Below are 11,836 nucleotides of genomic sequence, written 5' to 3'. Positions count from 1 at the left end.
TGAGCTCTTTATCTAATGAGCTATCTCTTGAGCCCACTGTTCATAACTTATTTTCAATGAGCTATCTCCCAACCCACCGTTCATATCACATCCTAGTGAGGAATCTGGTTGCATTCTGCTTATGGCCTAATAAACCAACGAATGTTGATTTGAAAAGTTATAGACTAGTGCCACTGACAGTGGCCCCTCAGTCTGCCCCAGCCATGCAACTGTCACCCACATTCAGAGGGACTGGTTTGGTCCTATGCTTGTTCCTTCCTAGTTCGACTGGTGTTGGTGAGCTCCCATCAGCTCAGGTAAACTGTTTCAGTGGGTGTACTCACAATGGTCTTGACCTCTTTGCTCATATTCTCATTCCTCCAACTCTTCAACTGGCCTTTGGGAGCTTAGTCCAGTGCTCTTATCTTAGTGCAGTGCTCCAGGGTCTTTGCCTGTGTTTCCATCAGTTGCTGGATGAAGGTTCTATGGTGATATTTAAGATATCTGACTACAGGGCAAGGCCAGTTCAGGCACTCTGTCCTCTATTACTGATTTTTTTGGGAACCTATTTTATTTGGATGGATACCTTGCTCAGATAGATATAGTAATGAGGACCTTGGACCTTCCCCAAAGCAATGTGCCTTATCCTCTCTGAGGATTGGATGGGGGCTTGGGTGGGGAGTAAGAGGAAGGAATGGGAGGAGGGGAGGAAGTGGGAACTTAGATTTGTATGTATAATAAAAAAAGATAGTTTTTTCTTTTATAAATAAATAAATAAAATAAGTATAAGTAAGGTTATATGGACTACTTTGGTGGAAGAAATATCAAGCAACATTCAGACTGAGGCATGGCTACTGTGCAGATCACCTACTCACCAAAAAGAAACCCATCAGGAGATAGATGTAGACATGCACTCAATAGCGCTTAGACTGCAAGTGACAGAAACCATTACCAAGCAGGATTAAGCCAAAGAGGCAATGTTGTCTTCCATTGTCCTAGAAAGGATGGGTTAGATAAGCTTAGCAGAGACAGGGACACAGTTGGTTCTAACTACAATCAGAAACAAGGTTTTCTTCTTTTCTTTTAACCTTTTTAAAATTAAATTTATGTATTTTACATCCCAATTGAAGTCTCCCCTACCTCCTATCCTCTTACTCCCTCCCCTACCTCCCCCCTGCTCCCCTCAACCAATCCCTCCTCCATAATCATCAAAAAGGGGTAGACCTCTCATGGGCTTCAGCAAAGCAAGGCATATCAGAGACCAAGCACATCCCCTTGTATTCAGGCTGTGGTATAGGAGGTCCTTTTTTCTATGTGTTGCTTGTGTTGGTTAATGAATAAAGAAATTGCCTTGATCTAATAGGGGTAGAATTTAGGTAGGCGGAGAAGATGGAACTGCATTCTGGGAGGAAGAAAGCAGAGTCAGAGGAGCACCATGTAGCCACCAGAGACAGACATGCTGAGTCTTTCCCAGTAAGCCACTGCCACATGGCGATATACAGATTAATAGAAATGGATTAAATCAAGATGTGAGAGTTAGCCAATAAGAGGCTAGAACTAATGGGCCAAGCAGTGTTTTAATTTAAAAAGTTTTTGTGTAATTATTTCGGGGCTAAGCTAGCAGGGCAGCAGGGAAGAGCAAGCGGCCCCTCCTTGCAACAAGGCTGAACAAGACAATTCAGCATGAAGAATGGGCTTCCAAGAATTAGTCAAAGCACCATTAACAGCCTCTTCTCCCATTGCCAGGAGTCCCACATATAGATCAAACTGCACAATTTTCACATATATCCAGGGGGCTTTGGTCAGTCCCATACAGGTTCCCTAGTTGTTGCAGAACCAAGTTTTTATTCTAACAAATCCTTCCCTCCTCTTTTGTCCCTATTGCTATTCCTCCCCCTCCCATCCCCTCCTTCTCCATTCTTCCCTTTTCCCATCCCTCACTTCTCCACTTTCTCCTTTCTTCCATCTCTCCATTTTCCCATTCTTCCTTCTCCCATCCCTCTCTTCTTCTATTTCTCCCTTTCCCCATCCCCTCCCTTCTCCCATCTTTTCCCTTCTCCCATCCCCTCCCTTCTCCCATTCCTTCCCTTTTCCCATACCTCCCTTCTCCATACCTCCCTTATCCCATCCCTCCCATCTCTCACCCCTCCCTTCTCTATACCTCCCTTTCCCATCCCTCCCTTATCCCATCCCTCTCTTTTCCTATCCCTTCCTTCTCCCATCCCTTGCCTCTTGGGCATCTTTGTTTCATTTGCTATTTCCATGATGACCATTTTCTTCCTGTGCAGGTCATTTGGCAGCTGTGAATCTTATTTCCCACAAATTTAAGCACTTGGGATGGCACTTAGTTTTAAACCTCCAAGGAAGAGGCCAGTTTCTCAGAGGTACTGAGATTCTTACTCCTTGATCACCAGGTGCTATGAGGTCAGGGAGAGAAGAGCTCATAGAAGGGTGAAGAATAGACACTAAGAAGAGAGTTGGTCTCTGTTTATAAGAAGTCAAACACTTCTGGGCTGACTGTGACTGAGGACAGGAGACAGCTGACTCACTCTGGGAATTCACAGGCTTACCTGCTGGGAAATCGCCTGTGGAATGATGCCAGGACAAGCTCAACCCATTGGCTGTCATGTATTTTTTAAGGTCCCTTCCCACCCTGCCTCTGTCTTTAGATTACTTCTTTTATGAAATCAAGACACACTTCTGTTTCAAGCTACCTGTCTATGTGGAAAAGCTGAGAGGAAGAAGAAACCTTCTGGAAGATTTTTCATAATTACCAAAAGTTTTTACTCTCTGATTCTCCCAGAGAACCTCACTCTTTGTTTCCTTGGCTTCAACTGAGCCACATATCCTTTTTCAAACAAATATGTGGCCAGGAGGGTCTACATAAATGGGTTTAGTTCTGCTTATGAGTGAGCCTGTGGCCAGGAGACTGAAATTGCCCTTTTGGAACTAATTAGACTTCTAATTTGCCTGAGTGCTAGCCAGTGGAAGCAAACTTAATAGTTAGCTTATTCTGTAACAAAATTGCTGAAAACTCAGGGGCAAAAATTAAAATCTATTTGTTTAGAATTTTCTGGGTCAGCTGTCTGTGCTGTGCTAGACAAATGGTTCTTCTGTTGAACTTGGATCTCTCCTGCATCTATGGGCAGTAGATGGTTTTGTGGAAACTGAACATGTCATGGCAGCCCATGCTGAGAAGTTTGGGTACCTGCTAATACCCTCTTCTCGTGATTGCCATTCTCTTGTAAGCTAGCCTGGGCTCACTGATGAAATTAACTCTGGGTTCCAAGAGCTATAAAAGAGGACAAGTCCAGTGCACACATACTTTCCAAGTATCTTTCTGTTTTCCTAAATTCACTTTTGTCATTGTCCCCGTATTAGAACAAGACAAGCATCATGGGGCTAAGGTAACTCAAAGGGGCACACATGAGAAAGAGGGAAAACTAATATCCACAAATGTGCCTCATCAAAGAGATTACAAAAATGACCATAGGACAAAAATGGAAGGAATGTTCTAGAGAAGGTAAGGGTGAGAGAGACTGATTACAACACACAGGGGCTACTGACTGAAACATTTGGAGGCAGCAAAATTTGGGCATGAGAAGGAATAATTTAGTGAGACAGGAAGACAGAGAAGCACAGGAGCCAGGAGTTTGCATTTGGACTGGAAAGAAGAATCAGCTTAACACCTGAGCAGTGCCAGGCTCAGAGCTGAACATGGGCCAGGCATTGCTTTATTAAAGTCTTGGGTCTGCAGGTGAGGAAACAGGCTTGAAGAGGTTCAGCAGCTTCCCTAAAGAAGGTTGACTTCAGACTCATTGTCTTTGACCTTCAGGTCTGAAGAAAGTGATAGCTGACTGAAGTGATGGTGACCAAGAGGAGGAAACTGGTGGAGCGAGAATGCTGTCACCTCTGTGTTGGGCAGAACAGGCCTGGGTGGAGAAATGTCTTACTGGCATAAACTCTGCAGTGTCGACTCCAGGGACTTGGCTAATTCTGATTTTCCTACCTGTACATCTGGCAGAATGACAATACCCAGTCCCCGGGTCAGGTTCTAGGGATTTGCAGTTTTCCAAATAGTGCCAATGCAGTAGGTCCTGGTTTTATATTTTTTCTGTATGTGAAAAACTTCAGTCCAGAGAATTAATACCATGTCCGAGTTCTCAGAGTTTATGAGTACAGGAGCCTGGGCTTGAAGCTGAGACTCTTTCCTTTTTATTTTATATACTTTATTATAAATATTTTAAAAGATATTTTACATACTGATACCAGTTCCTGCTTCCTCTTCTCCTCCCATTCTTTCCACCTTCCTGCCATTCCCCATTCCCCATTAACTCTTCATTGCTTGAGGAAGGACCAAGGCCCTCCCTACTATATCTAGGCTGAGCAAGGTATCCCTCCAAAGAGAATGGATTCCAAAAAGCCAGTACAAGCAGTAGGGATAATTTCTGATCCCACTGCCAGTGGCCCCACAGTCTTCCCCAGCCATACAACTGTCACCCACATAGTGACAGCCTAGTTTGGTCCTATGCTTTTTCCTTCCCTGTCTGGCCAGAGTTGATCTTGACTTCTTTGCTGATATTCTCACTCCTCCCACTCTTCAAACTGGACTTTGCGAGCTCATCTCAGTGCTTCACTGTGACTCTCTGCCTCTACTTCCATCTGTTGTTGGATGAAGATTCTAAGGTAACATTTAAGATAGCCATCAATCTAAATACAAGGCAAGGCCAGTTCAGGCACCCTCTTCACTATTATTTAGGGTCTTAGCTGGGGTCATCTTTGTGGATTCCTTGGAATTTCTCTAGTGCCAGATTTCTTCCTAGCCCCATAATGGCTCCCTCTATCATATCTCTTTCCTTGCTCTTTGTCTCTGTCCTTCCGCCATCTTGACTATCCCATTCCCTCAATTTCTCCTTCCTCTTTCCCCTTTCCCCCCCTCCTCCACTTCTCTCCTCCCTTCTCCCCCAACCCCCACACTCCCAATTTTCTCTGGAGATCTTGTCTATTTCCCTTTCCCAGGGAGATCTATATATGTTACTCTTAGGAGTCTCCTTGTTATTTAGCTTTTCTAAGATTGTGGACTATAGACTCGTTACCCTTTGCTTTACAACTAGTATCCACTTATGAGTGAGTACATACCATGTTTATCATTATGAGTCTGCGTGAACTCACTCATGATTTTTTTTTCTAGTTCCATCCTTTTGCATGCAAATTTCAAGCTGTCATTTTTTTTTTTTTGCCACTGAGTAATACTCTATTGTGTAAATGTTACCACATTTTCTTTATCCATTCTTCAGTTGAGGGGCATCTAGGTTGTTTCCAGGTTCTGGCTGTTACAAATAATGCTGCTATGAACATAGTTGAACAAATGCCCTAGTAGTATGGTTGTTGAGTATCGTTTGTGTATATGCCCAAGAGTGTTATTGCTGGGTCCCGAGTAGATTGATTCCCAATATTCTGAGAAACCACCATACCGATTTCCAGAGTGGATGTACAAGTTTGCATTCCCACCAGCAATGGAGGAGTGTTCCCCTTACTCCACATCCTCTCCAGCATAAGCTATTATTGGTGTTTTTTTTTTATCTTAGCCATTCTGGCAGGTGTAAGATGGTATCTCAGTAAGCTGAGATTGTTGACTGAGTATTGTGCCAACAGGAAAGGTAATAAGAGGGGAAGGGGCTGTCTATGGAGACCCTCCTGAGGGCTTTAGAATGGCACCATCATAAGTGTGTGAGGACTAGAACCACTTACCAAAGGCTCTACTGTGTATTTTAACTCATCTTCAAAAACTTGGGGATAGATAGAATTAGATTTCTCATTTTAGAATTTAAGAAAGTGGGAACAATCAATTATTTTCAATTGCTTATTTCCTAACACACACACACACACACACACACACACACACACACACACACACACGTAACCAGGATATAGGCAAACCTAGTAAGGTCTGATCTTCCGATCTCAAATTCCACTCTTACCCACTTGTGCAGCCCGCACTGAGTTTCTAGCATTGGACAATCAGTGCTTGCCACATGTGCTACCCATCTCTGTGCTCTCCAATCCCATGAGGAGCACAGATGAAACAGGCCCTTAGATCTGGGCATAATCAGTGTTTGTGGGACACAATGCAAGTCCCACTGATCTGGAGGAGGAGTAAGAAGTAAGTTGCTTCTCAGGGTTGAAGCTTTGGGACACTGCAGTAAGAGGTGAGGTAACTACCTTAAGGCCTCACAGGGACATCAGAGTGGACTGAGGTGGAAGACATTTTATGCATCTGCCATTAAGCATCACGGTGTGAGGAGGTGGCAATGGTGGCTGACGACAGCTGTCATTCACCACACCCTCACCACATGCATCAGGTTAGATTGTTATTTTGTCACTAATTCTTTCCCCTTTGATCTCCGAATCACAGGGAAATGGGCAAGAAACAAGTGTGTGCTGTATGATGCCGAGACCTCTGGTTGTTACACAGCAAGAGCTAGCTGATGTAGTCCTTGGTATCTGAAGTGGGAGGCCTCCATAACAAAACCCTGAAATATGTGGCAGTAGCTTTGAGAGTGGCTGGCAGGTGGTGAGGAAAGTCCCACAGAAGCCTGGCAAAAATGTCGCATTATGCAATGGCAAAACATTTGGTAGGCTGTCACTTGCAATAACCCAGAAGGTAAAACATGTGCCTGAGGCATTTGTCAAGTTAGATGAAGGGATTCTGAGGCCGGATGGCGGATGTGGAAGCTGGCTGCTGCTAATTGCCATGAAAGGAGGTAGGCTGAGCTGGTTTGCAAGCAGAATTCCAAGGGACTGTTCTGCAATTGTAGGGTGACCAAATAAAACATTTTCTCATCACACCAGAGCCATGGCCTCTATGCAGTCTTGAGGGTGAGACTGGGCTTTGCCTGTAAGATGTCGAGGGTTAGTGTGCAGTAACAACTAGCTCAGTGCTGCCCTGCTGGTCATTGCGCATGCTTCATCTCATTAGACCCTGTAGTAGTTTCAGAGTCCAGAAGCTGCCGTTTCCATTTCAGTGATGGAGAAACTAAGGCTGACAGAGGTTTAGAACCACAACCAAGGGCACTCGGCTCTGAGTGAGCCAGATTCAGAGTTAGGATATGGTCATAGATCTGACTCCACAATGCAGACTTCATCCCAGGAAACTGTCCCACCTCCTGTGCTGAGATCACCCTGTTCTCTACTGCCAAAGGGTGAGAGTCAAATAGGGCAGCTGGGCAGGACCCCAAAGATGTTCACATCTTATGCCTGGAGATGGCAAGGGGAAATTAAGATTGCTGAGCAGCTGGCCTTCACGTAGGGATATTTCTATGGCCCCATGTAGTCACAAATGCCCTCATAAAGAGAGGGTGGGAGAAAGTCTGTTAGGGTCAGAATGACATAATTGCTGTGGCACTGGTGCCAGAGATGGAGGAAAGGGCATGGTCTGATGAGTGTGCAGCTAAGAAGCTAATGAAGGTGAGGGAAGACTCTTCCCTAGAGAGCCCGGCCTGGGTTTGGATTTCATCCTGCTAGTGGAGTTCTGATCTCCAGGACTTCAGGAGTTAACATTTATGTACCACCCCCCCACACTCCTGGCATTTGAGTAAACACATATGTTTGTGTTGATTTGTGTTTATGGGTCTCTGCAGCCATACCTATGCATGTACAAGACATTCTAGAACAACTCCACACCTTTACATGTTGTATGTGCATGCACACATGCAATATTATACCAAGAATTCACGCAGAAGCTTCTAGGCTGAGGCCAGAGCCTGTCTGCTTCATCGCCCGGCCCCTTCCTGATATGGGCTCTGGGCAGAGAGGTAGCACAGGAGCCCTTGACAGGAACCATTAATTTGCTCTTTCTAGCCCAGGGCTGGAGTAAAATGAAGCTTGTTTTCCATTTCTACACCAGGAGAAGGAGTGCATTGATTTTTCCTCATTTCTGATTGCTCACATTACAGGCTTGTTTCCAAATTATTGACACTTGGATCATTCATTCCACTGCATAAACATACTTTACAAGTCACCTTCGTCCCTTTGAGACATGGTCCTGGGTGGACCCCGAAGAAGTCCGTGTTGTAGAGCAGTGTTCTCTGCTCACAGAACATCCCCCTGAGGGCCAGTTCAGCTGTGTGTGCCCCCTTTAATTATTCATTTGCTTACTTGCTGGCTAGTTTGTGTCAACTTGATACAAGCTAGAGTCACCTAGAAAGAGAATCTCAGCCAAGGAACTGCCTCCATCATATTGGCTTGTAGGTAACCCTATGGGTCATTTTCTAGAAACTACCTCCATCAGGTTAGCCTGTAGGCAACTCATTTTCTTCACTATGGGCTGTGCTGCCCATGGGCATGTGGTCCTGTGTTGTAGAGGAAAGCAGGCTAGCCATTCCATAAAGAACACGCTAGTCAGCTGCACTCCTCCATGGCCTCTGCTTCAGTTCCTGTTTCTAGGTTCCTGCCTTGAGCTCCTGCTCTGATTTCTCTCAGCAATCAACTATGATAAGGGCATCTAAACTAAATAAACCCCTTCCTTCCTAAGTTGTTTTTGGTCATGGTATTTTCTCCCAGCATCAGAAAGACAAGTAGGCTGCTTACCCATTAATTTGTTGAAAAGTAGTGCTGAGTGCTAGCAATCTATAGAGTACAGGCGCTGAGGGTGTAGCTGAAGTCACCAGCAGGTCCTTTATAAAACCAATTACCCTAGGACGTGTCCTACCAGCTTTTGTGGAAGCCCTCCACAATCCTCCTCAGTAAGTAGTAAAGAAATTCAAGAGAGTAGAGGGAGGAGGATGAGGGGGAGGGAACAGTAGGCAAGGAGAAGGGAGAAGAGGAGCCAGCAGAGCCTGAGCTGGCCAGGGGTTTTCTACCTGCATTGTCACCCTCACCAGGTAAGGGCCTATGGAATAATCTCCAACACTCCTTTGAGAATGCATAGCCAAGGCAGCTGCCCAGGAACCACAGGCTTCTGTGAGCTGTCTAGCCCCTGGGGATGGTGAGAAGCTGGACCACTTTTGGCCTGGACCTCAAAGATGCTGCCGGTCTCTGCAGTCTATCCATCCCATGCTCACATCCCCCAGGCTTTTGAGCGCCTGAGCTTGGAAGATACTTTCCTCCTAGTTTAGCACCTGACTCTTCTCACACTCAGATTTGGACTTCAGTGTAGGTTTTCTGCGGTGTCGTTTCCTTGAGAATGGAATGCAGCTGAAATCCCTTGGTCTGACCTCCTCACAAAAGGCTTTCCAATGCTCTCCTCTGTCCACCACCGTCCACTTTCACTTCCTAGATTTTCGTAGTCCTACAAGACATTAGCAGGGATGGGAAAACATGATCACTACCCCCAGCCATGTGGATTGTTTGTCTGGGCCCCCTCCTCTGCCCCATGCTGAGCACCCCCAGAAGACTTCTTGCTTGCACTCAAGGGTGATTGTCCTATTTTAAAGTGTTCAGAATAGCAGTTTCCCTTCCTCCTATGGGTGGACTCTGCATGGAGAGCTCAAGTCTCCAGGCTCTCACGCCATCTTCTGACACCCAGGGAGAGAAGAGGAAAAAATCCAGGTCAAACAGCATCCAACTAGCTTCCCACCATCTATCCCCCGGAGCCTTGTAAGTTCCAGGGAGGGTTGGTGGTTCCTCCAGAAGGCCTTAGTTGCTCAGAGCATGTTTCCTGTTACTCCTTCCAACTGGGCCTAGAGAAAGCACAGGAATTTCTTCTAAGGGGCAGAAGCAGCAAGGTTGCTCACGTCCCTACTGCCCATCCCGCCCTTGTCTTCTGCAGAGCTGCAACAGTATTCTCTGTGGTAATGGAGCACTAAAGGGATAGAGAAGTGCTAATACTAACTAAAGAGCTAAGTATCTTAGTTCCTCTTGCAGAAGGCTTAGCAGATAGGTTCAAAGCAGATCATTGTTTATAAAAAAATTTTTTAAAAAAACAAACCATACCTTAGCAAGGGAAAAGCTTTCCTCTCCTTTCATGATGCTTGCTTTCAGTCTGTAATGCAGATATGATAGCTGGAGCATCAGCAATCATCTTGGGCCATGAGGAGACCTTGAGGATGAGATCCATAAAGATGATGGTGCCTATCCCAAAACATTCACACTGGCTTCAAACAAGTCCCTGGAGGTCCTGCTGAATTGTTTCACTCCTGCATGAACATGGAGAGTTGACATTTCTCCATGTGACCCTGGGTTATCTGAAATCTATGCCACAGTACCCATAATACAGCCATGGGTCACTTGCAGTTATTTATACCTAATTTCATATTAACTAAAATGGAACAAAATGAAAGAGTTAGTTGTTATGTTATTCCTGTCCTCCTTTGGGTAGAGCAGATGAAGAACATCCATATCCCAAGGGAAAATTCTCTTGGGCAGTGTTGTGCAATTGTGGCAGATTTCAGCCAGAACTTGTGAATTAGCATCATTACAAAGATTTATACACACACACACACACACACACACACACACACACACACACACACACACACATCAATCACCTCCTCTTAAAATTGTTTGTTTTTATATATTTTTAAATTGAAGTGTAATTTATATCGGGTAGAAGGCACAAATCTTAAGAGTACAGGTTGATGCATTTTTAATGTGCATGTACCAGTGTGACTACCACTCAAATCGATACGGGGAACATTTCCATCACTCCAGAAACTCACCTCGTAGCCCTTCCCAGCTGACCTACACCGACTGCTCTGCAATGTCTCCATGGCTGCCTGCTCTTGAACTCAGGAACTCAGGGCCTGACAGCATCTTCCCTTAACACCTAGTTCCTTTTCTTAGAAAATGCTTTTGACAGGCTCCCCTGCTCACAAGTGCTTGTACTATTTTATTGCTATCCAGGGCAATGTTTATCCATTCCCCTGCCAAAGAATATCTCAATGGTTTCTTGGTTTTGCCTGTAATGAATAAAGTTACTGACTGCTGTTCTAAAGTCTTTCTCTGGTAAGTCCTATGGTGTTTTCTGGCCTGGTCACTGACAGACTGCAGCAATGAGGTTTCTGGTAAGAATTTGAAGGAATGTCTACAGCTAAACTCCCTGTCTTCTGATACAGGCACTACCAGCTCAGCCAATTTGGCATATAAAATTAGCCATCACATGTCCTAAATTAGTTTACTGGCTCTGTGAAAGAAAAAAAAATCCAATTTAACCCCTTTGTGCCTATGAAAACCAAAAGGCCAGAGCGAAAAGGGACTCTGCTGGGTCAGAGCTTATATTAGCGCTGGTGAAGTGCCCAGTAGGAAAGGCACTTGTTACCTGAGCCTGGTGACCTGTGTTCAGTCCCAGGAACCCACATGAAGGTGGAAAGAGAGAACTGACTCGACAAGTTGCACTCTGACCCCCCCCCACATTCACACACACACACCCACGCACACTCACACACGCACACTCACACACACACACATTCACACCCACACCCACACCCACGCACACTCACACACACACACGCACACTCACACACACACATTCACACACACACCCACACCCACGCACACTCACACACACACACACACACCACCACCACCAATAACAATAATAATAATAAAAGAAAAAAATAAAAAGAACTCATATCCATTCAAAATAATTTGCATTTGGGGAAGTGACTATAGATTCCTTTCAATAGCTCAATCAATACCCCCTCCCAAACTGATGTGAACAGACAGGGAGAGTGGTGTGGCAAGCACAGCAGCCTAGGAAAGTTTGGAGCACAGGGATAGCTGTTTGTTTAGGGACATCTTGGGAAGTTGTAGTATTTTTTTCTGAAAACAATCAAAACACTTTAAGGAGGGAAAATTCATGCAAGGTGAATATGTGTTTTGAATAGGTGGATTGAAGGGGAAGAAAAGGAGTGGAAAC

General features: G+C 45.0%; 1 protein-coding gene across 1 annotated transcript in view; it reads right to left on the bottom strand.

Moving 5' to 3' along the window:
• Positions 1-10,688, bottom strand: part of LOC102001620 (NACHT, LRR and PYD domains-containing protein 1a-like) — a 148,433-nt gene extending 137,745 nt beyond the window's left edge. Inside the window, exons 1-2 of the mRNA XM_013347045.1 lie at positions 10,638-10,688; positions 9,195-9,268 (exon numbers count right to left, since the gene is read on the bottom strand). Of these exons, the coding sequence (XP_013202499.1) occupies positions 9,195-9,268; positions 10,638-10,688 (125 nt within the window). The remainder of the gene's footprint in view (positions 1-9,194; positions 9,269-10,637) is intronic.
• Positions 10,689-11,836: the final 1,148 nt, after the last annotated feature.

The sequence above is a fragment of the Microtus ochrogaster genome, chromosome 7 (genome assembly GCF_000317375.1).
Source record: "Microtus ochrogaster isolate Prairie Vole_2 chromosome 7, MicOch1.0, whole genome shotgun sequence".
Taxonomy (NCBI): domain Eukaryota; kingdom Metazoa; phylum Chordata; class Mammalia; order Rodentia; family Cricetidae; genus Microtus; species Microtus ochrogaster.
Note: the sequence above shows the minus strand (reverse complement) of the source record. Positions and strands in the feature narration are given on the sequence as shown.